At 37.9% G+C, this 26,414-nt stretch overlaps 1 protein-coding gene across 6 annotated transcripts in view; it reads right to left on the reverse strand.

The window, feature by feature from the left end:
* Positions 1-234: 234 nt before the first annotated feature.
* LOC127979355 (adhesion G protein-coupled receptor B2) overlaps positions 235-26,414 on the reverse strand; it is a 274,746-nt gene continuing 248,566 nt past the window's right edge. For 2 of the 6 annotated variants that reach the window (XM_052584743.1, XM_052584739.1), the window contains 9 exons: positions 25,460-25,631; positions 21,794-21,886; positions 18,992-19,031; positions 18,867-18,881; positions 16,450-17,195; positions 12,217-12,252; positions 10,074-10,187; positions 2,751-2,804; positions 235-965 (listed from right to left, as the gene is read on the reverse strand). In XM_052584743.1, coding sequence (XP_052440703.1) covers positions 789-965; positions 2,751-2,804; positions 10,074-10,187; positions 12,217-12,252; positions 16,450-17,195; positions 18,867-18,881; positions 18,992-19,031; positions 21,794-21,886; positions 25,460-25,631 — 1,447 coding nt within the window. In that variant the 3' untranslated portion in view covers positions 235-788. Of the gene's footprint in view, positions 966-2,750; positions 2,805-4,568; positions 4,622-10,073; positions 10,188-12,216; positions 12,253-16,449; positions 17,196-18,866; positions 18,882-18,991; positions 19,032-21,793; positions 21,887-25,459; positions 25,632-26,414 lie in introns of all 6 variants that reach the window. The other 4 variants (XM_052584742.1, XM_052584740.1, XM_052584741.1 and 1 more) reach the window with 4 other exon arrangements.

Consider the following 26,414-nt stretch of genomic DNA (forward strand, 5'->3'; position numbering starts at 1 on the left):
GTGTGAGAACGAATGCAAATTTGACAATGAATCGCACATACTGTATAGCACACTTTTTTTTTTTCTGTTAAGCATTTTGCAAAACTTAAAACACAATCACACAGCAGTATGACCTACTTTCGCCCATAAAATGATACCTGAAGTTTCGGTTTATATATATATATATATATATATATATATATATATATATATATATATATATATATATATATATATATAATAAAAAGATGGACAAGCAATCTAACAGAAAAAAAGTACAGTTCATCTGATGCAGAGGGGAAAAAAAGCAGAGGATGGCACATATTAACGAATACTTGCAAAACTTCCCCTCCCTCTTCCCCGAAAAACAAAGCAAGAAAAAGGGAAACTGAACTTGAATCATCCAAGGAATGAGAAGACAGAAAGGAGGAAAAAAACCCTAAGGGGTCATTAAACTGTGTGCGAATCATCAGTACTGATTTTCTTTTCTCTATAAAAAGAAGGGTGCATTTAAATTCCCAAATCATCAAACGGGAGAAAGAGGATCCTTTCTGGATTAAAATCAAGACATTTCAGAAACAGTGTTTTTTTTTTTTTTGTTTTTTTTAACCATACTCTCCTGGCCCCACGCTTTCATTTAATGTCTCTGTGTGAAAATATAGAATAGAGCACTCTTCATCTCTGGTCTGTCCTCACACCTGTAAACAAGTACAGAATCCTTTAGAACACGTCTTGCTGAAGATCACTGACAGCGCGAGTACGTAAGAGGGTTTAGTTGTCTCTCAGTTTGCTGTAGGTGTGTGTTCTCTTCACACTTCAGTCTGGAAGTCTCCTTCGGATGTGTCAGGTGTGTTGGCAGAGGATGTGTCCCAGGGTTTACCGCGTAACTCCAGTCTGTCCTTATGTTCGCTGGAGCCACACGTCTGCTCAGGGATCATGGTCTTAAAGCTGTCCCAGGATCGCTGGTCATCTGTGGTGGACTTGTCCTGAATAAGCACATACACAGAAGAAAATTCAAATTAAATCCAGAGCATAAACACTGCTTACCTCCTTTAACCTAAACCATTCTCTGACAAAAAGTGTCCCTGCTGAAAAACCAGGTAAGGCTGGTTTTAGCTGCTCATCCAGACTGGTCGTATCAGGCTGGTTTTAGAGTTTGACCACTTTTTTAGCTGGTCAGGCTGGCCTTGGCTAAAACCAGCTTGGTCGGGCTGGAAGACAGCTAAAATCAGCTACTTCCAGCTTAAACCAGGTTTTATGCTGTTTTTTTTTTTTCAGCAGCGATATTAAGCCTAATTTCTACATTTTTTTTTTTTCTATTTCAAATAAATGCTGATCAAAGTTTCTATTCATCAAAAAAATCCCTAAATAACTGAATCAATAAATTAAGCAGCTCAACTGTTTTCAACATTGGTAATAGATATTTTTGGGTATTACAAATATAAAACATGAACATTAATATACATTTATACATTTTAACAATACATTTAATTTTACAATGCTAGTATCACAATATTACTCTTATCTACAGTATTCTGGTAGAAACCATCACAACCATGGTCATTTTTAGACATGCAAAGAGCATCAGACTGAAAAACAAAATTGTATTTAATCTGGAATGTTACTAATGGAAATGTGCTCTGGCATGTGTAATTCACATTTAATGTGTCTGAATGCATATTTCAACAGCAGCATAAAGACTAAATGGCTTTATCGTCTTGCTACATTATTACTTGTCTATACAACATATGGAGCGACCCACTCATCAGCATTAGTGGTGGTCTGTGCTGCGTTTTATGCCCGGCTATTCCAGGTGTTCATTACTTCAGATGGCCAGAAAACATACACTCTCCATCCCATTGAGGCTAATGGTGTATCCAACAGCTATAAGGCCTTTTAATGGAAGGTAAATTGCATTATACAGTAGGGATTAATCTAATCACACAGGGACTGATAAAAATTGAGAGCCTAGCCACTCGAAGGAGCTCTATTGAGACCTAACAAATTTATCTTGCAGTTCCCCTCCTCTCAAATCTATACCCGGCTTCCCCAAAAACGAGATGTATGAACCTGCATATTTTGAAACGTTTGAGGCGATCAATTCAAGGGTTGCCGTCAGCTCATCACCCGCTGATTGCATGCGTGACGGATCGGGAAGATTGGAAAACCCCATGTAAATGACTCGTCTGAGGTATGACTGAGCATAAGTTTCTCTGCCTTCCTCTTGTCTGTGTTTGTAAAGGAGGAGGCTTAAACTAAAGCTGTGTGGGTGGGTTTACCATGGAAATGGAAATATGAACACAAACACACATATGTGCAAACTCACAGGTGCACATTACGACAATATTTAGAGTAGAGAGCAAACTGGACATCTTTTCTTTTGGCTCTCATTCACAACCTAAAAAATAAATACATCTTGAGTTTGTAGGCTCATGTAAGCAAGTTTCCATCCACAAGGGGGCGATAGCAGCCTGATTATAATTCATCCAATTTAACTGTCTGACAGTTGGTAAAATGGATACAAAAAGCATAATCTGGCAGCCAATTTGCATGCTAAACGCTGAAGAAGGAACATTTTGTCGAGCAGAAGTGTTGTTAATGCTGAAGAGGAGAGCGACTTTATTCCTAAGAGAATGCTAACGCGATTGTGCTGCTTTTGAGTATTTCTTTTCCCCTCCATCTCTCTTCCTCCCGATCACTTCGCTCCCAACAACCCTCCTTCACTTCCTTTAGCTTTCTCCATCTTTCCTTGTCAGGCCTTTTCTACTTACACTCGAAGAATTCTTTTCACCTCCGGCAGACGAAATGCTCCATCGCTTTTCCCTCTGTTGCAATAAAAAATGAGGATGGGAGGAAAGAAAAATAAAGGAAGAGAGACACACACAGAGAGAGAGAGAGAGAGAGAGAGAGAGAGAGAGAGAGAGACAGACAGAGCGAGAGAGTGAAAGAGAGAAAAGGAGGGGGATCACAGTCACTGAACATGTCTGGGGGGAAGCGATGTTTGTTTGAATTTTTGTTACCTTGATGGAAGAATCTATGGATTCAATTTGGGAGGCAAGTGCACTCCTCTCCTATATATTTCTTTTGCACAAAGACAGACAGAGACAACTTAAATGGCTAAAGCACTATGCTCATGAGAGGCGACTGCTGACTTCAGCAGATATGAACCACGTCGAGCATGTCTGTACTGAAACACTGCGGTAGAGGAAGAGGAAACTTAGCACTGCATGCTAAAGAGAAGGCAGTTCTGTGATGATTTGCAGGAAGAAAAATGGACATGCAGACATAAACACTTTATTAAACCTGCTGCCTACCATCTAAGGCAGTATGCTAACTGAAACAGAACCTTATTAGTGATCTTTGAACCGCTGTATACAGTATAACTCTACATGTGGTGACTTAGCATGTCGTTAAGAATAAGCATGTTGCTAAAATAGCTAATCTGAAAAAGATTTCAGTGCCAAATTAAGTACATACATTTTCTTATTCTTTTTGACTCCACGTTTATCATTTTAACATGCTGCTAAGCTAACACCACAGTAAAATAGCTCATTTAAACTCATTTAATTTAATTGAATTTTCATTATTCTGGATAGATTTTGGTATTTTAACATGTTGCTATGCTAACAGTTGACTATAATAACTATTTTTGGTCAACTAATTTCAGTAAAATATTTATAAACTAAACTAATTAAACTAATTAATTATTTTGGGTACAATTTATCATTTTAACATGTTGCTTTGCTAACAACACAATAATATATAAACTATTATGAGATTTGATTTATTGCTTCGCAAGGGATATGTATCATGCTGCCTCAGAAATGATCCAAAATGATAAATATAAGGAGGACCTTACCATTCGATTTGATTTCACATAGGGAGTGCCCCCAAAATCCCCTTAAAATGCTGTCTTGGTAGGCAGCTCGCTACATTTTTGAGCTTTTCTGTCATTACTCATTTTGTAGCTAGTCCCTATGGAGGAGTCTCATAGATGTTAACAATGGATGTCACTCCCTCACCCTCCCTTCTCTTCCTCTCTTTTCTGAAAGTAGTGATGGGCAGGAATTACATCAGCAAGAATACATACAGTCTGCATGACCCTAGACCACTGATGAGATAACAGGAAAATGATAGTAGGCCTACTGTATTATTCAAATCACTCCCTTTTTTACCCAAGAAAAAAAAATCACCAATGAATGTTTTTACAAAGTTAAACAACTGTATAACCTCTTCTACACATAGACACTCTTTGGATTTGACGAGAACTATTAATATGGGTGCGGAGACAGCAAGGAAGGTACAGCAGCACAGCAGTGACCACAACCTACAGTCTGTGTCCACTACACAAATGAGAATGCACAGGTCAGCGAAGAAGTCAGCTGTTGCACAATGAAGCAAAGGAAAGATGTGAAAGGAGCAGTGTCTACAGCAGCAGGGCAGCGGGAGAGAGCAAGTTTAGTCGCTGTGGGAGTTCTGCACTGGTCTAGAAGTTTCTATGGAGACTATAGGGTGGAAAGGACAAAAAGAAACACTCTCTGTGACTCTATGGCTCAAACACGGATGAGATTTTTTTTTCTTTCTGTTACCTTTTCTCTGTTTGTCGCCCCTTGGGTCTGCTGACTGCCTGGCTACAGTCAAACTATGACAGAAAACATGTAGGTTCAAACCAAAGAAAGACAAAGACAGGCAGCAGTGCATTATGAAAAAAAAAAGCAACAATACACAAAATAAGCAATAACGAAAAGATAAAAATGTATAGTGGATCGAGTAAAACAGTGTGGGTATGCAACACAGAACAAGAAGCAGGATAAAACAAAAAGGCCTTTGTCAGAGATGAGTGTCTGGGGCGAATTCACTAAACAATTTTAATTTTGCCATTTTGGGAGCGGTTATTCATCAAAAGATAATCAAATGATAGAGAAGAGCATTTTAACTGGCTATATATCTAATTTTAGCATTTTAAAGCCAGTTCAAGCGTCTGGATCGGAGCAATGTACTAAAGTACGCCAGATAGCAGTAGTCCACCACACCGTCCACAATTTGACAATGAAAACCTTTTCAAAAGATACAATAATGTCATGCAAATTACACTGACCGCATTTTTTAGCTGTTTGCATTACATTTTAATTAGCATAATTGTATACCTGATTTGCATAATTGCTTTAATGAATGTGCTGAAACAACACAGGCAGAATTGTGCAATTTTAGTCAGTTCTCCCCTCTACATTTATACACAAAATATATATTCAGTGAGCTTTGGGGTCTCCCACCCAGAATAAAAGGCCAGAATTATGGGATAATGTCCAGATTAGGCTGTTTGTTTCTTAACTCCTGGAGCGTTAAATATAATCGGATAACCACAATAAATGTTGATATATACGGTCACCTTCAGTGCATACATGATCTCTGAGTTTCCTCCATTATAAAGTCATACATTATGTATAAAGGATAATGCGCTAAAAGCCTTATCTGGTCTCTCTGCTATGACAGCCATTGCTGAGTTATACTGCATTATGTCAGCTCTGCTAATAGTCTGTAATCTATTCTACTCAGTTCAATGTTAGAAAAAAACACAAAAGGGCAAAATAGACACAAAACTGTCAAAAGAATGAATATTATCCCTTCTATGCAATGATTCATATATAAGCTGAACTACAATACAGCAAGAAGAGAGTCCTACATGGTGAAATCCGCAGACATGTCTCACTAATTATGTCTTAATTGGCACAGACTGCAAATTAGCATTTTTTTGCCGTGTGTGTATGTGTATGAGTGTGTAAGAGTCCCAACCCTAGCTTTAAGCCTCTTCATTAAGCTGTTTGATGGTGCATCTGTGTCAAGTTCGGTCAACACCATACTCCGTAAAGAAAATATCATTTTGGGCCTAATTTTGTGTGGACAAAAGGCAAATACAAGATGGCAAAAAATTGGTTATTCGATAAATACCCGAGAGGAATAAAGCTCTAGTAAATGAGGAAACCATTATGGGAAAAAATCGACAAGGGTGAAAACATACTTCGTCTTCACTGTAGCAAACAGTCTCAAAAACCTGAACTTCACAGTTGGGCTAACAATAATTCAACTCAACTGCAGGGAAACAGTTTCAACGAGGCATAACCAAACACGCTAAGAATAGGTAAACACTCACAGATGCACACTAATGCATACTTATAATCACACACACTGTGTGAGTACTGATAGCTGTTCAGAGCTTAACCTTTAAAGCATGACAATTACAATTTTAGATTCATGAGACCACTCTACGACTGATACTATATATTATCAGTGCTATAGAGTTCTGAAAGTTTTAATGAGCCATTTATACTAGAAAGCAGTTTGAATAGTGCTTGTTGATAGGGGTCACAGAATGTAATCATGCTTTGGATTAAACTTTCTAATTGCAGATAAAGGCCTTTAACACCTAGCTGTAATTTAAGTAGGTGAATTGACACATATTTTAGCTGCAATTATATATATATATATATATATATATATATATATATATATATATATATTTTTTTTTTTTTTTAAATAGCAATTTTTCCAGAGTTAGCCATAACGTATTTTACTTGAAGACTTTAGTATATTCTTGTCTCTGCACTTAAATATTTCCTTTTAAAAAGCTGCAGTTGTAATTCTTCCCAGGGTTGTGACAAAAAAAAAAAAAAAAAAAAAAAGACAATAAAATATGATTTTGTATGTAAAAACATTTCATAGTTTATTGTGAAATTGAATGCATTTACTATTACACTGTGATATATATATGGCAATAATAATAATAATAACAATAATAATAATAATAATAATAATAATAATAATAATAATCTTCCCTTAATCCTCCTCCTTCCAAAGTTCAGTGTTTTTTTCCCCCAAACTGTATCACCATTTAAAAGAAGAAAAATTCATAGACGTTTAGTAAATTATTTAAAGCATCAGTCATGTCCATTGCATGCATTATGTGGGTTATGTGCCTTAATTTAATACTTTAGGTTGAGGGTTTGTTCAAGTATTACATTATTGCTTACTTGGTGCATGTATTCATGATGTTTACGCTTTCGTAAAAAAGTCAGTGGGTGTAAGAGCAGAAGTTTTCAACTTATACATATTTCAAGAGCCAGACTGTTGCCTTCCTCTGCTCTCAAGTTTCCCGCTGTGTTCATTTGTAGGATCCCCATTAGCATGAATAGATTGAACACAGGCTAGCAGTCCTTCATCCATTTGGGACCATATGGGGTGCCTCCGCTACAGCTATCAGCCCAGCCAGCATCTTCACTTAGAGGTTAACTTCCTTTCAAACTGCATCAAGCTCCATTCGCACTAACACAAGCAATTTAACGGACTGCAAGTGACTAAGGCGCCACCACTGTCCCTATAGAAAAAGAAGATGAAGAGAACCCGTGGTACAAACGAGAGATTGAAGTCAGCGTATGTAGGAGGGAAATAGAGAGAGAAAGACGATTAGAAGAAATGGACAGTGTCTGGAAGGGGCCATTTGGATGTGTTAGAGACCCCACTAAGCTCACTTTCCTCACAAGCTGTTAGAATGATCCAATGGGATAAAAGGAAATTCTAGAATAAGACAGTAGAGAAAAATGGCTTAGATTTTTCCCGAATGTGCACTCATCTCTTTAACGGCCCCCACACACACACACCAGACGCACTTCTAATATCATCAGCATCACATTGCCGCTGGAGAAGTATGTGTTTACTTACCGTGTACAATAGGGTTATTTGCACTTTAATGCAGATTTGTGGCCAAATTAAGTTTTATGCGTTTATGATCTTTTAAAACACATTTTGATAAATTTAACTGAAAGTTTTTGTGGTTTATAAGGGTTTATATGTATGGGTTGGTTTAAAATAAAAGTTTAAAGGGTTTAAAACAGCACTGGTACTATTACAAGCACGATGTCAACGCAAGGCTGTGTGATTTACAACAGTACACCACAACATTGCAGGGAATGTTCCACGCTGAGTTAACACAATCTAATGTTAAAAAAAACAACAAACACCTAACATTTAGTCCTCTACACCTCCTAGACTCCACAAAGTGAGGGTTTACACTGCACCAATGAGCGCCTTCATAAATCAGGGGCTGGGAATACTGGGTCTGGCTGACATGCTTACGTTGGCTCTCTTTGTAAACGAAGCTCATTCTCCGTGTTAAAGGCTCAGATTGTCGTGGTGGAGGTGGAGGAGGAACCTGTGAAGTCGGCCGGATTGTTAGAGGGGTTTAGAGACCACTGGCATGGCAGTTTTTTTTTATATTGTTTTAGCACAGATTTGTTGTTATGATGTTATAGTTTTTGAGGTAGATGTGGTTTCATGAGGTAGAGTGGTTTTAGGGAAAGCTGTGTAATGTTGAATGGTTATGAATCCAGCAGGATCCTGTAAAGTGCACTTATGTTTTTTTTTAGATTACATTTATCACCATGCATTGAAAACCACTTCTTTATGAAGGAATTATGAATAATACGTGGAAAACCACTCTCGCGTTGGTCTTGACCTAAAGAAGAAATCCAAATAATTGATTGTCTTAGGCACTGAGTTATTATAATAATTTCAAATGTGCAATTTCATTTTTTCAAACTCTCGGGCACACCATTATCTCTGTACTTACAGCATTGTCAACATAATCAAACCTGTGGAATGAAATCAACAGAATTTTATGCTGTAAGCTGGAAACTTTTCCATTGGGCATCGAAAGGCGAATGCTAAAAGCATCACGACTCATCATCAGTACTGTCAGAAGAACTCTGTAGTGTCATTTGAAACGCATTTAGAAAGCATTCGATCCTCTATAATGTGAGAACATGAACCTCTAATCTAATGCTTGTCTGAAGTAATCCAGTAGTGTTGTGTCAAGACTTTTTTGACTGGGGTGGCTCATGTAGGTTAGAGACTCATTGTCTAGAAAAATACTACATGTATCTTCACTGATAACTTAAGAGATAGCTTGAATTTTGGAGTAACCAATCAAATCACTCCAGTGGCCAGGACCACCCCAGGACATGCCTCTAGTTAAAAGTAATGCAGTACAAGGATCTAATGGGCTGGAATAGTAGGCTGCAGACAGAATGATCCAAATGAAAAGTGAGTGAGCATGTGGCAAATGCCACCAAAGTATACACTTGTCGCAAATTGCAGGCAGGTAATTTTCCACAGGGCATTTGTTTTGAAATCTTAATGACAAAAGCCTCTGGACGCTGGCGCGTGGATGTTTGCAATGCTTCTTCCGCTAATAGAACATTAAATATTCAGCAGTCTAGCTAATGCAAAGATGAACAGTCAGCTCTTTCCAGGGGAAGCAGATAGGAGACAGTGCTGCAGTGGGCAGGTGTACTTTGAGAAGCTTAATGGGAAGAGACTAAATATGATCCAACTATTAATATTGTATTAATTAGCTTACAAAACACAAGGCTTGGAGAAATGGAAAGTAGTGCATGTGCTGATAAAGATGAGTTTTTCAAACACCAGGTGCATTTCAAACGACCTTTTTTTTCTAACTTAAATTCAAGTATTACAATACAAACTCTTCATTCCCCATTCTTTCTTTCTTTCTTTTTTTTTTTTAAAGGGATAGTTCACCCAAAAATGAAAATTTTGTCTTCATTTATCACCCTCATGTCGTTCCAAACATGTACATTTATGCTTTTCTTTCTTCTGTGAAACATAAGATATTTATAAAAAAAAAAACAACAACAAAAAGTTATTGCCCATACATTTAAGTCCTACAGATTTAAAACAACATGAGAGTGAATAAATGATGATAGAATTTCATTTTTCATTTATCATATCCATTTTATTAAAAGGAATTAACGACATTAATACACCATTAAAACAGGAATTTCCTCCAGTAACAAATTATTTACAGAATTATTATCAGTAATTAATGTGTAAGATAACTATTTAGAGTTCCAGTTACAATTGCAGCATTGCATGTGTGAGCATAGTATTACTTTAGCGAGTTTATGACGCAATTACGCAGGAATTTTAGAAAACACATGGCGGGTTTATTTCACTTGAAGTGAAGGATTTGACTGTGTCAGGGATGGGTATTAGTGTGGGCTCACAGGTTAGAGGGGTCTTACCTTAAAGGAGGACATGGCAGGGTCCCTGTTATACCTGTCTATGGTGTGGAACTTGGTGGAGTGGTTGAGTTCATGGTAGAGCTCTGAGTGTCTTTTACGAGTGTGCATCACTTTCTGTAAGGAAGGGGAAAACAACAAAAACAAACAAAAAGAAACAAAAGCAAAAATAAGAAAGGGCAGGCCAGGGAAGAGCTGGGTCAGTGGCTACTGGTGTTAAACTGCAAAACTAGGGTCACTTTGAACACGCATCCTCTCGGAGGGTGGTGTTCTGGTTGTGTAGTAAAACGGATCGGTTTTGATGACTATTAAACAATGGTAAAGCTCTCTGGTCAGTATCATTTCATACTGACAGATACTTCCACCAATTGGAGGTGGTTGGAAGCTGGCTGGGCTGTTTTGTAGTCACAGCTGGTGTTCACGCAGAGCTGACATGGAGCTCCAACCCTGCGAATGTGAGCGTCCATGTACTTGGGTTGATTTCTGAGAAATAATGGAATTTGGAGTATTTTGCCTTTTTTTATAAATGGTTACTGCATATAACCAAGACTCGTTTATTTTAGGGCTGCCAAAGTTAAGTATATGAATTTATAAAATGTTTACATTTTATGGCATTTAATGTAGCACATACACCTGTTTAACTTCATTATGCTCAGTGTGATTTTTTCTTGTCAAAATATGATTACTTGGACACAAAGACAACAATCCAGCCTGACCACAAAAATAGTGCTACAAATGCCAAACCAGCAAACATATCATGGTTGTAAGACTGACTGCTTTTTTTCTCACCAGAGCAATACCTATTTTAGTTAAATCTTATTTAATTTTTGTTTTCGAGAGGAATTTAATGAATTAAAACTACACGGACTAAAATAGTATGCATTTACAATGATATTTCAGCTAATTAAATTTTTGAAATGAATCCTTGTGACAAAAACAAATGATTATCTAAATCATTTAAACTTATTTTAATCTACAGTCAACCTTAAATGTTTATCAGGACAGGAGGGAGATCTCATGCAGCACTGACTAGGATGGGAAAGGTTATGGAGCTCTAAAAGCATCTGAATGCGTTAGTAACAAGACATACCTCTGTTTGAGAAGAAGCCTCCATACTGGAGAGCAAATATCCAGTCATAACTTAAGCTTTCAAATATAATTGAAGAGACACTTGTTTAAAAGCACACTAGTGGGTTCTGGAGAAAATGTATTGGGATGTTTTAGACTGGAGATTTGCTGGATCCTGCCAGTTGATCATTCCATGGAGGTGCCCCCCAGGCTGCCTCAGTCATACACGTGCAGTCTCTACTCGTCTCATTATGCCGTCTATCTCTTTCACACACAATAATGCCATTCACTCAACACTTACAGAGCTCTACACTGGTTCAGTGTTTCTGCAGCCTTGATACTTCTGTACTCGGAAACATATTCTACTTGTGTCATTAGACACCACATTTTGTGAAGACATGTCAAATATGTCATATGGTAAACAGGGTGACCAGATTTCTAAAATGCTAAATTGATTTCTGAATTTACTGACCATTGCTACGTAGTACCTAACCTATATTTGAACTGCAGCAATGCTGTAAATAACAACTATTCATCAACTTTACATCTATTTGTACTTTACGCCAATACTGTTTACATTAACTTTAAATCTAATGTCAAACTCATGACATTGGCCCACCTTAACACCCATGGTTTAGGCCAAACATTGACTCAACTGATCTTCTACAGCTCAGTCAGGACAGTACTAAATAAATAACATACCATTGTTATAATCCCTCCTGTGTTGTTATATTCATTAACATCTTTCATATTCCACCAGGGGGATGTAAACTTTTGAGCAGAACCACACAAAGGCATATACACACTCAATTAAGTTAATGCATGTATCTCAAATGGCAATATTTGGTCACCCTATTTTTAAGCAATGCAGTAAAGCCTAAAAAAAACAAGGCATGTGAAACACTAAGCAGTTTTGCCATGGATAGGTCTGTTGCTAATACTAAATGCATGATGGGGGAAACAAGCACCAGAGCAGCAACTATCACTTGCTCCTGTATGAGTCCAGTGAAAAATCTCTAGATAATGTTGGACAGAAGCACAAACAATAGCCTGAGGATAGATGGGGATGGGGTCTTACCTCAAAGTCCAGCTCAGAGTACCGTACTCTTTTCCTCTGGGGGAAGGGGGAGGGGGAGAGAAGACACCATCAATCACAACTGCACATCTTTCAGCCCCAAGTAAACTGGCGCCCATGACACAACTGCCTCATGCAGGTGCAGTGAGCATATAATACCCCTCAGCGGACTGAAGTGCTTTTCCAGTGGCTGTTTTATGTTTGGATTGAAACCGAACTTCACCGTAAACACAGGAAAGGTGTATTTGCCATTCAACAACAAATGTGTGCATGGTGGGCATCTTACAGCATAAGAAAAGTGCAAAAACAATGTCTATGTAAAAAAATAAATAAATACATTAATGTGTACTTTTCAAATCATACCTGAAACTGGTTTCATCTACTACAGTATATTAAATGACATAATTTTTAGGATATTTAACTAGCATCTTTATGTAGGTCAAAGAAAAAATCAAACAGGCCAGATTGGGCCACTGGTTGGATAGGCCTTGGATAGGATTTTCCTGCATAAAACAGCATAAGTGATGATGATATGAGCCTTTGATGTATTAAATAAATAAATAAAGACTCTGTCTGCATATAATGTAAACAGCAGAAGCGGTGGTATGTTTAAAAAATGGCATAATATTTTATAAATGTCTCGAGTCTGTAAACATCTCTAATCCTCTGTAAACACCAAAACCACTTGCTCGGTAGGAACTTGCTTAGTTTTGACAAAATTTGTTTGTACTTCTGCAGTTTGCACAGTAGTATGCAGGGTCTCAAATTAACTTAATGCTCCTCTTGGTCCAACAGGCAGTAAATGTTTGTTATAGGCCCATGAATCTGTATTTTCATTACTTTTTTATTAAAGAACAACTTAACAGATTGTCAACCGGCTTTGTGTTGTTGCAGTGTTGGTAGAATAAATGAACAATGGGTAGGCTACTCTTTCTGCATATGTTACCTGCACATAGTTTCTTTTCCCTATTCCAAAGGTAAAAACCTGTTTGAAAATCCTTTATGAACATATATTTGTCCATGGGATTCCTTAGCTACCTCTACCTCTGAGCACATTAATGATCTAATATTGCATTGCCATTGTCACTGTAGCAAAATCAGCCAATCTGTATCTCAATGACATGACAACTGTCACAAAAATGTGAAGACCTATTGCGGTAAGGACTTTTTTCCTCACATTTCCATTTTTTTTGGCAAAACACACAATGTTGCCACATGGACTTCTGTAGAAAATCATTTCTGATCTAATATATTAATTCTATAATATATAAACATATAATATGTTACTTTCCTGTTGTTTTTGAAGCTTAAAATTTCATATAAGAGACAGTCTATAATAAATATAGTTTAAATTCTTCGGAACACTCTAACAAATACAGTAAACCAATAGTGTCAGTACACATTGTGGTGATTTGTCACAAGCTCAGACACACAGAACACAAATCAGTTAAGACCCGGGCCTATGTTACTATGCCACTCACCAAGGGAGGATGATCTCAATGTTTACTTTGTTTAAAGTGTGAGAAGTTAGTTGTTGGCAAAGGTACTTCAGGTGTCACTGGGTGAGAGAGGTGAGAGTAAACCAAAGCACTGCAGACCCCTCCAGGGTTCAAGCCCTATAAAATATCAATACTTCGGTACCTTTCCCTGAGTGGTCCAACTTTATGACTCCAAACCTGAGTCAGTGAGTTCTTTAGAAGAAAAGTGAAGTTAAAAAACTGGTAAAATGCAGCCTTTCCAACATGATGACTGATATGAAAGTAATATACATAATGGTGTATACTCTAATAACCTGTGGATGCATTTACAGGCACTTATGAGTAAGTGTGTGAGGCACAGAGAGATGGAGAATGAATGAGAAAACAGAAACAGTGTATTTTATAGGTGGTCATCTTAAAGCATTAATTTGATTTTTAAAGTCAACATGAAATTAATATTTTGCTTCCATAATATGATTAATTTCAGAGTGAATATGATATTGAAGGATGAACAAAAATAAATAATAGTTCTCTTCAATAAAGGGAAATACAAGATGATCAATTAGCATGTAAAGAACTTTGGATGTACGATACACAATAAAGCACTATATAAAATGCATTGTTCATTCATTCATTTGGTCCCAAACTAACTAGGCTTTATAAAAAAAGATGAATGTATGGAATATTTTAATCTGCCTTACTTATATCCCTTTTGTTGTATTATTATTAGTAGTATATTTTATACTTGTGTGTGTGTGTGTGTGTGTGATTTATTTGATAAAAAGGATAGAAAACATTAAATCACAAATCACTGTTTAAAATGAAAGAAAAAAAAGTTTTCAATTAGTTTGACTTCCTGAGACCATGCTTAAGCACCTCTGCTTGTTGATCATTTGCAGTTTCAAACCCCATTTGGTTGGTAAGAAGAGCTGAAAAAATAAAAACTACACATTTTATGTTGACTTTTAAGTTTGACAACTGACTTTAGTTAGAAATTCATGCCCCAGCCCCAAGAACTATGTGTAGGAGACAGAGGGAAGGATTTGTGTCCGTTAATGAAGGAGTGCAGGCTCTCTCAGGCACTTCCTCTGGCTGTTTCTCTCTCACCATCTGCTGTTTCTCCTTGTGGGGCTGTAGTGTAATTATAGAGAGAAGAGCAACTGCACACACACACACACATATATACACACCGATGCAGTCACTAAGTTGTGTAACATCATGTTGACAGGGGACTCTGGGTATAGAAGGCACACCTGAATGGATTCTTGTGACAGACTGATGTGAGAGTTGCTAGATGATCAGTATGTATGGTGTCTCAGGGACTACAGATGATGCAGTGTCATCCGGCCCCCGAAATGAAAGGAGACATTAGTAATAAGATAATTCAGCCTCTGTATTTCTCACTTGTAACACCTTTAAAGGGGTCATATGATGTTGCTCAAAATAACATATTTATAACATGTTTATGCGGTTTAGGGTAAAAATATATATATATATATATTTCACATACTGTACATTACTGTTGCACCTATATGCCCTGCCTTACTGAAACGCAGTTTGATTTTCACAAAGCTCATCGCTTTGAAAAGCGAGTTGTATGCTGATTGGTCAACTATCCAGTGTGTTGTGATTGACCGAATGCCTCAAGCGGAAATGTTACGCCCCTTACTATACTGTGATGCCTGGTGTGAAGAGATAAAAACGATAAAACCCATTACGAACGAGGCATTTGTTGCATTCAGTGGGGACATAATTATGGATCATAATGACTTATACTGTCTTTTTACAAGTTGCGTTGCATTCTGTGCTGCGTAAACATAAAACCATGTCTGCATTTGTGATCGGAGAAATGACAAACAACAAGTGATATTCTACACTACACAAAACGCACGATTGAATCATCAGTGGCGAATTATTTCAATATGAAAAAAATACTTATAGACTGTGAGTCAGAAGTGACTTAACTTATATAATGAACATCTCTTTGAGTTCAAGACTTTGGTCTTTGCAACTTTAGGGATCTCATCTATGCATGAACAGCTTGTAACACTCCAAAGAGGAAGGAAAACTTGCAATTGCATCATATGACCCCTTTAAAGTATTCACCTCCATGTTATTCCAAACCTGACTTACAGTATGTTCTTCAGCTGAAAACAAAATATGTTATTTTGGAAAGCAAATGGGGTCTAGTGTTGTTTTGGACCCCAGTGACTTCAAAAGATCCTCTTTTGTGTTTCACAGAGGAAAGTCAAACATGTTGGGAATGATGTGAACAATGACAATTTTCATTTTGAGAGATCTAGTAAGAAACTCTATGTTGCTAGGTTAGGAATGTACACTTTGTGTGTTTGGGTTGGTGTGTTTCTCAATCACTACATTCATCCTAGTTTTTTCGAACTGACATTTACCTGTGTAAGGTCCAGGCACTCAGCCCAAGGAAGGTATCCGGTGCTGGGTGAAGGTTTCCTGCGTGTTCGGTGAAATGATCAAAGACGCTCAAAAATGATGAAAGACCGAACACGCAGGAAACCTTCATCCAGCACCAGATACCTTCCTTGGGCTGAGTGCCTGGACCTTACACCTGCCATAATGATACTTTGTGCTATGTGGTCCCCAGTTCCCTTTTCCTGGCAAGAATGCTAAGAGAGTACAACACTATTGTGCTCCTAGGTTGTACACCAAAACTGCAAACTGCAGGTGGTGTCCATGATGCTTCTGGATTTAAAAAGAATGAACCCCTTTTTTAACCCTTACTTACTTCCAAAGATCCAGCCGAGAGGCTGGTGTTGGTGCTGCCCAGGTTGCGGGGAAGGGTTCTGGTGCGCTCCACTGTCCCCGAGGTGAGGATCTGCCGGACAGAGGGACGATTCTGCTTGACCTGCATGGTGTGGGTGTTGGTGTGGGAATGCGTGTGCCCGGTGTGGGCTGGCAACTGTTTGAGTGTGCCATAGGAGCGGTTTAGGTTCATGCTGATGTGGTCCACAGCTGCAAAGTCTGCAGGGTATGCTTCACTCTCTGCTGGATGCAGAGTCAGGGGTGAAGGGGGTGGAGGAAAGGGAGGGTCATCTACTGTAATGTTCAGGGGCTTCCCCTCATCCTGGGTTGGAGGAGGGGGCTTGAGACTGACTGTCCGACGTGGCAACACCATGTAGTCCCCTTCCCCACCAACACCACCAGCTGAATCCTGGGTGGAAGAAGGGTTTGGTCGGGGCCAACCCAGCCCGCTCTCTGTGCACAAGTAGATGGGTCCAGATCGTTGATGCTGACCTTGCTGCTCCACATTAACCTCCTTCTTTAGTGGCTGCTCGCTTAGCTCATTCAACGGACCCAAAGGAGGTACCTGCACCAGGAGATTAGGAGGTGGGATGTTCCCAGGCAGGCTGCTGAAATTAACGCCTTCCTGGTGAGCTGACAACTTTGGGTCATCCTCATCGTCCAGGGAGATGCGGGATAGAGTGCCAGTTATGGTAGCAGGGTTACAGGTGTTTACCTCCTTAAAAATGACTGAGGTAGAAAGGAGAAAGTAAGAGAGAAAGAGAACAGATAGACAGAAGTGGGGAGGAGGAAAAGAGACAGAAACAGAGGTCGAGTGCACATGATCACACAGATGGACAGTGAGGCAAAGAACCAAGAGAGAAATAGATCATAACAAATTTGGATGCCAAAACAGTACATGACAGAAAAGGAAAGGGGTGGGATGGAAGATGGTTACGAAGCAGTTCCCAAAGGTACAGAGCCCAGATGTTTTGGAGAGAGGTTGAAGCAGTGACAATAAGCAAGGTTGATTTGAGTGGGTGCAGAGAGAATGTGATCGGTGGAGGGAATGATGGGGAAAGAGACAAAAGAAAATGAGCTCAGTTACAGTGCGTGGAAATGGAGTGTGTCAGTGCACAGGTCAAAAGAGAAGCTAAAGGTAAGGCAATGAGGGCAGGAAAGGACAAACATTTTCAGGCAGGTGAATTATTATCCAGGAATCTTGGCATGCAGAAGTTGGATGGTTGCAAATGTTGGTGCCCCAGAGGTGTTACAGTAGCAGTTCACTTGAATTAGGTAGGGTTAGGAAGGAAAGCCATGCACAAATCAGCTCCTCTAAGAGAAAAACCATGAGCCGTAATGGCCTACCGGTTTTATACATCATTAATAAGGTCACATTTAACAGCCAACACAACTCAGTACAAAATTTGAAAGAAAAGAAATTAATACAAAACAAGTGCATATATTTAAAATAACATACAAAATTTGATAAAAAGGAACCTTCCTTTGATTTTGTCTTAATTTGAATGGTATAAGGTTGATATTACAGTAACGGTAGTTTATAATCCACAAAACCTTTATTTTTCTCCCCTAAAACCTATACATTTCAGGTTACAGACAAAGATAAGTTTGGATGTTAATAAACCTACCATGTCAACACTGCAGCACAGCCTTTTTCATTATAAAGTGAAACTAGTAGCATGATCAAGTTGGTTGAGTGTTAAAACTAAACCTGCCAATTACAGTTCTTGGAACTTGACATTCCAAGCTGAAATTAAAAGGATTGTTCACCCAGAAATTAAAATTCTCTCATTATAACTCACTTTCATGTCATTCCAAACCCTTAAGACCATTCAACGTTCATCGAAAAACACACATTAAGATATTTTTGACAGAAATCCAAGAGCTTTCTGACCCTGCATAGACAGCAACGCAACTACCAAGTTAAAGGCACAGAAAGGTAGTAAGGACATCGTTAAAATAATCTATGTGACATAATCGATTAAACTGTAATTTTACAAAGCTACGAAAAAACTTTTTGTGCGCAAAGAAATCAAAAATAACAAATTTATTAAATTCTTCTGTCACATGGACTACTTTAATGATGTCCTTAACTATGTTTCTGGGCCTGGGAACATTTCTGTAATATTGCTGTCTATTCAGGGTCAGAAAGCTCTTGGCTTTCATCAAAAGAGTCTTTATTTGTGAACAAAGATCTTACGGGTTTGGAACGACATGAGGGTGAGTAATTAATGACAGAATTTTCATTTTTGGGTGAACAATCCAATTAAGGCTCTAGCATCCCAAAAGTATATAAGGATATGGCAATCAATTTGTTTATGCAAAACAATAAAATGCTGTAGTCTAACTAACAAAAATGACACACAAACAGAAATGTTCTAACTTAAGATTGAGACTTACATGGATGTCCTCTTTCTGCAAGTTAGGGGGAGACAATGATGTGCAGGGTTAAGTGCAAGAATTAGAGAGCAAAGAGGTAGGACAGCGGTAATGAAAGAAAAATCGGAGGTCCCAGAAGTACTTACCTGTTTGACACGCTAAGTCCACATCTTTTTCAAAGTCCGTCTGCGTAAGTGAATATAGGACAGAGAAGAGATAACTTCAGCTTGTTACAAACAGAATGCTGCCCACAAGTGAACAAAACTTACTGAGACCCATTCTTAATCAATTACTTTTGGGTCATACAATTTATGTATGATGAAGGGTGGAGCTAATCTGTTGCAACCAGTATGTGGTGTTTAAAGAGTCCATCAAAAATAAACACATTGTTAATTTTAGCAATCATCCCGCTGTGTTTCGACAAAGTACTGGTTTAATGCAACACATCTGTAACACCTCTACAGTAAATAGCAGATCCCTTGGCACCAGCACTAATTACAATGAACCAAAGTGAACAAAAATTATCATACCACAGTCTGACACAGCTGGGCTTGACTTTCCAAAAAAAAAAAAAACTGATATTATTTTCATGAAAAAAGGGGAGGACTCTTAAAAAAAAGTACAATACAATGGACACAAACTGAGTCCCTCAGGGTAAACCAAAAATGTCCATCCCAGAGCAGCTCAACTCCAGGCCCTCATTGAAATGCAGTGTTGGCTATTGCTGCCAAAAGAATTTACTCTCAAAGGAGTTCAAAACAAAGCTTTAGTCAGGGCATTACACAATGGTACAATTTTAGAACGTCCTAGTGAGGGCAACCTGTTTGTATACCTATGCGTGTTGAAGTAAAAAAAAAGAAAAAAAAAAAGAACAAGACATGAGACAAGAAAAGAGACCTGTGACTATGCAAAAATTTTACTTCACAGCCATGGAATCTAAGCAGTTACTTTGCATTAAATAACTTGTTCACAGCCAACCACTTCTCTAAATAGCTGGCTAAAATGCTCATGCTATGCTGTCAGCTACACTCTAAAATGGACAGCACTAACTCTAAAGCAAACACGTGCAATAAAGCACATTTCAGAGACGTACGGTCATGTGATTGTGCTCCAAGACAACGCTCTGGCTCTGGTGGAGAACGTGGGCATGGTTGTGGTTAAGCGTATGCATGTGGTTGTGGCTCAAGGTGTGGGTGTGGTTCTTGTCGAGGGTGTGGTTAAGAGTATGGACATGGTTGTGGTCGAGATTGTGAGCATGGTTGTGATTGAGAAGGTGGCTATGGTTTAAAGTCTGAGTGTGGTTCTGGTGGAGAATGTGGGTGTGGTTATGGTTATGTCCATGATTGTGATTGGCCAAGGCTAGAGGGTGGGCAGGGCAGGTTTGGTGGCAGCCTTTGCAGCACCCAGGTGAATATCGGAGCGAGCCACACTGCTCCTGACTGTAGAGGCTCGGACGGTGTGGGCCCCTCTGCCGGCAAAGAGGCAGAATGGAGAAAAAGGTAGGGAGAGAGAAAAAGTGAGGGGTGAGTTGAAGGAAGGAAGGCGATAGGTGCAGCAGACCTTCAGGGGCGGTGATCCCTCTAAGCCAAACTGATCCACACACACACTTGGAGAGTTTCTGCTGTAGTTACCATGGTTACATGCAAGTCTAGTCTTTGAAATTACTGCAAGGCACAGGGCAAAGGGCTTAAAAACTATATGAAAATACCCAATAAAGTTATAAGTGCCAAGTATTTTACTAACATTCTTTACTGCTTTTTATTATTTAATATAATTACTGTTAATTTTATTCAAAACTAACTGACCTTTCAAAAAAACAAAAAAAAAAATCTCAGGTGTCCCCAGATTGTGTTTGTGAAGTTGTAGCTCAAAATACCCCACAGGACATTTATTGTATCATTTTGCAAACTGAGTGGAAACAGAAACTCACTGTTTTCATGCATGTGTCTAAAAGCATATGAGCTGCTGCTCATAATAGGGCTGTGCCTTTACAGCTCGTTCCTCAGATGTTCTGCTAAAAAAATCTTTCTGGTTTTGATTTATCAGGTCTATTGCACAGAAATCATGTGTTTTAAAGACATATCAGTTTAAACATCTGATAAATTTTTTTTTTATTTATTTTTTATTTTTTGAGGGCACATGTACAGAAAGCGGCTGTCACATGGCATGTGAGTACTAAACTAAGTTCTCTTTCATGTCTTATTGCACGTGAACCGTCAAATACATATAAATTGCAAAAAAACAGTCGGTTATGCCTATGAAGATAAACAGCATATTTTTATTTGATCTGCATTTTAAGTGTAAGCAACATAATATACAGTATCTATCCTGCTGTCTACGCTGTTAATATGACCCAAAAAATAAAAAGAAACAAAAAAAACTGACCTGAAAACTTCTGTATAACTTCTATATTCTATATAACTTTGACATAAAGTACTTTTTATACTATCTTTTTATACGTGAAGATAAACATGGCAGATTGTGTGCTGCTCACACATCGTAGGTGTGGCTTGTAAAATGTGACGTCACATTTTACAGATTCTGCGAACAGCTTGTTTTGAGACACTGCTTATGATTTATGGGGATTAAAAAAAGGAGTGGGTGGATTTTTATGATTATAGGGTGGTTGTGTACACACACTGCCAACACACATTATGTACCAACAACACGTAAAAGTTAATTTTGCATAATCGGTCCCCTTTAAGTCTCTAACTGAATACAGGTCGCATACCTGTAACTTTCACCTAATACTAGAAATTACACAAAATGGCTTTCCCAAATGAAACAAGCTTTATCTAGCAACCTTCTCTAGAATAGTCACCTGCTCCGATTTACAAAACAAATCCGATTTGAAATACAGTCACCCAGTACCCCGTGATGTTTAAAAGTGGAGAAGCAGACCGTCTGAGAGTCCCATGTGAGATGAGATGGAATGGAATGCTATTCACCATGATCTGCACCTGGCCGTTCTTGCAGGAGTCTGGAGAGTTTTCACTGTCGTCTTTGCACCCACCCATCCTGCAGCGCACTGCATCCTGTACCTGAGGTGGGAAGACATGGGATACAACCAGAGTGACTCGCAGAGATCGTTTAAATCTAAAAACTAGGGAATAATAATATAAAGCAAACAAACAAATATGACATCATCATTATTTCAAGCCTTTCTAGGGCTGTTCATAACAGCAAAATATGGTTGCCAGTCCTGTTTCTGTTCATACACAGCTCAGGTATGAAAGAGAGCTGGACCATATTATATAACAAAAGTTACCCAATAAAATTTAAGGAGGCATTTTTAAACATTTTTAAAGTGAGTACAGTTAGTATGCGCATGAATGAAACCACAGTTGACAGCTGTCCATCAAGCGTGTTCTTTGCTGGTGTCAATCACTAATGTTAGAGTTGTCAGCCTCTCCCGGTTTCTGAAAAATGGCAGAAAATGAGGTATTGTGTGGTCGAAGAGCGAAAACAAAAGAAGGTTCCGGCAGAGGGAATACTAAGAAAAGAAAACAGGAACGTTGTCAACACAGATCCGAGAAGATAAAGAAACAGTGCGAGTGTCCTAAAATGCAGACTAAAACATTTTAAAATGAGTATTAAATATTATAATAGATATTTTTCTATCTTTCATTTTGATTCTAGATTTTTTTTTATTATTATACTCAATCACCGTATAACATGTAGACTGTTAGTGATTCTGAAGACGGTGACATCATTATTAGAAAAAAAGAATAGGAGGGGTGAATATCCATCCTGTGTGAATGCTAACATCAAACTAATAATGATAGCAAATATCCTAAAGACACTAGCAGCTTCTTTATCTCTTCTTTATCTATCAGTTTAATCTAGTTATTGTAGTAATCTACAGAGGGTGTCTGTATGTGAGTTCTCATAAAACTTTGATGTTATTTTATATTACTGAGTGAAAAACATTGCAGTGAGCCTGTTTGCATTTCCACAGGAGTTTACATAACTGCAGACGCACCGGCTCTACAACAATAGAGAGGAAGACACTCCCTTTAATCAAAAAAAAAAAAAAAAGAAAAGAAAAGAAAAAAAGACAATGTGATAGGCTGTTTCCCCTGACGACAGTGTAGCCGTAGCAACGGGATGCCACTTATTTGCATACAGATTTATGGCCAAAACGCCTACGGAATGACCAAGTGAAATCACAGTGTTTCCTAACTGGGAAGATCAGAGCTTTATTTTATTTTTTTGCCAACAAAAGACATAACAGATATAACCGAGATTTTCTTAGACTGTCTGGAGGCCCCTCTCAGCTGAATCAATCACACTAGGACAGAGCTAAATACAGATATTAACTGAGAATGATTGCTCGAAAAGAGTGTACAAATATTTCTTTATTGCACTAAATTAGCATATAAAAATGATTTCTATGAAAGATCATGCTGCTGGAAATTCATCTTAAATTTTAAAATACATTCAAATAGAAAACTATAGTGATTTAAAATATTAATCATATTTCACAATATTCCTGTTTTTAATGTATTTTGCTTGAACTCAGACATGATCTAGACAAAATCCCATCTAAAGTGTTCACTGGAGACATATTTGAGACGTTCATTCTACAACATGTTGTACATGTCCCAAGAGGTTGATCTGCCACAACCTTTACGGTTTGCAAAGGTTACGCGCTGAACAAATGACACTTTAATCTACTTGCGTCCTCCGAATAGCATCAAGCATATTCTGTTGAAACACTTTATTTATTGACTGCACATTCTCTGCACTGTTTAGTAAATCCCTTCTCTTTCTATTCAACTGAGCATGAGTTATCATGCTGCAACACTATTCAGCCGCCTAGACCAGAATCTGTAATCAGTCTGCTCCCCTCACCGCAACTAAAATTACGATGTGCAGAAACGCTAGGCTGTTTCGCAAGACAGAGCGGGAGACGGTCTCATTCTCAGAGCTTGTTTATGGATGACTGTCTGCCGAGACAAAGCTGCAGACGTATCAGAATGACACCCGATGGCATGGCTTCTAGACTCTCTCTATCTTCATAAACGCATGAGAACAAACTATTCCCACAAACATCCTCCTCTCATTAGCCTGTGCTAATCATCAATGCGGCCTTTCCATTGTTGACTCTTCCATTTCAAAGTGTACTTCGCACATCAAACTGCATCTAGCGCAAGGATCCGGTGCACAAACTACATTCCACTCTCTTGTTTTGCTGAAGCTATTAGGGATTACATCAAAGCTTGCCAGGGATTTTCATATATTTACAAAAATAATACCAGGATTTATTTTACTCTAATCCTTCAGTTTTGCGATATTGATTTAACATATACGGCTTAGCGATTTAGAACTGATTTTTTCTCTCCCTCCTTAAACTCCAGCAGCATATTTTGATTTACCCGGTGTGTGAAAGTCAGCCAAGATTCAGTACATGCTGGAGAGTTGAAACTGTCACATCTTGGCTACAGACCCACAACAATGTGACTATAGTTTGATCCATCAGTTGATTTATTTATGGCCGGTCAGAGCAAACCATTATTACGTGAAAGCAGGCCATGCTATTTCAAAAAACTGATTGCATCAATGGTCCAAGCCAAGATTTATTCCTAAGTGGGCATTAAAATAATGGACTGAAATAAAAGTACTCCTCCAATCTCCATTTAAATACACCTCTGACTGTCCTCTAAGACTGGCAGTATAAAAGTGAAACTTTTATTTCTAATTGTTATAAGATATATATATTGTTATGGCCAATCATATGCACATAATATAGTTATCTAAAATAGTGTTTCTCAAACTCTTTGATGCCAGAGGCTCAGAATCTCTAAATATGCAATAATGAGCTCAGTCTGCAGGTAGAGATGGAGCCGGCAAGAGAAAAGGTGAAGACTGGGGAGCAACGGCGCTGTTTGGACAACATGATTTTGATGACTTCATTAAGTTTTGTTTTATAGAAAACTATTTTTAAAAGATTTTCGTTTTGTATAAATTGTATCTTAATTTTGATCAATGTTTTATCAATCAATTGCCCATATTTAATAAATAATAAGCAAATATATATAGCAGACAATGTAATAAGGCGATCTTGCATTGCATGTGAACTGGAGTGCGCCGAAACTCAGTTTGACCCTCACAGATTTGAGAAATATAGGCTATATATTACAGCAAGCTTGAAATGTCCACTTTTAACCGAAAATATTAAAATCAAAAAATAAATAGGCTACTCTCTGATTATGCAATCAATATAAAATATGCATTTTTCTCTGGTGTTCATGGCGAGTCCGAATCGTCAACTTCATCTTTGCATTGACACAGAAAACACCAGTTTATTACTAACCATCTTATCAAAGTGTTTTCAAATGTCAAGAACAGTCGTGAAAAGTATTATCAAGAAATTTCTAAGAGACCCACATAGTGGAGAACAGAGGGTGCAAGATTTCAAAAACTTGAAAAGGGCATCTTTTTCGCTGTGGGTGATGACCCTGTATACAAGTTACCCACCCAAGACAATTCTGACCCAGTAAAAACACTTGGACTTATTAAGAACTTTATCTTTTATAATTGTGACTCTTCTTAGAATTTCTACACAGATAACTGGATCATTGCCGGTTGCATCATTGATGTTGCCCACTGACCTCTCGGCGCATTGCACAGTGCACTGTGATGATGACGAATCCCTGGACTGAGTCAAAGACGGCAAAGAGCACCTGGAAGAGGGTTGATCGGCGGTCTGTGATGGCCAGCACAGCTGACATCCATGTGAGTGCCAACAGAGGGAGAACCACACAAGAGCTCCATAACGACGCCCTGTGCAGAAAGAACACAGAGCAACATGCAGTTCATCCTCCATGCAGCGAGGTGGCGACATCACTGCACCTGGAATCATTAGCAATCAGATATTATCATGATTTGAGTTGAGTTATGGGGGTGTTGATGAGGTTTAGAAACCAGCTCTGCACCACAGGCATTTAACTGAGTGTCAATACAGCGCAAATGTACAATATACTTAAGGAGTCATTAGAGTCACAGTAATTAGAAACCTGATATCACAGACCTAGTGACTGCTACATTTTATGTATGCAACATGGTATTGAAAGAGTATTTCAAAAAAGAAAAGAAAAACTGTAGCAGATTTCCAATTTACAGATAAAAAAAAGTTAAAGAAAATTGTATATAATTATTTTAGATCGTAAGTTCAAAAGAACTTTTAAAAAATTGAACTTATCCCATAAATCAATAAAATCATAATAATATTATGATTATGATATCAAAATAAAACTGTATTTTGTAATTTATTGCTGTTTTATATTTTATTCATAGTATATTGAATTAATATACCAAGTTAAAATATCAACACTTAAAATAAATAAATAAATAAATATATATATATATATATATATATATATATATATATGTATTACATAAAATTTACAATTTTTCTATTTTTATTTAATGTATTTTCACAAAATTAATGACATGTCACAAATATTTTGGATTAATTAAATGCATCTTATAAATTAATAAAATGAATAATATCAAATTCTGTAGTTTATGTATTTTTTCAATTTACTGTTGTTTGAAATTCAATCC

The sequence above is a fragment of the Carassius gibelio genome, chromosome B19, assembly GCF_023724105.1.
Source record: "Carassius gibelio isolate Cgi1373 ecotype wild population from Czech Republic chromosome B19, carGib1.2-hapl.c, whole genome shotgun sequence".
In the NCBI taxonomy this organism is placed as follows: Eukaryota; Metazoa; Chordata; class Actinopteri; order Cypriniformes; family Cyprinidae; genus Carassius; species Carassius gibelio.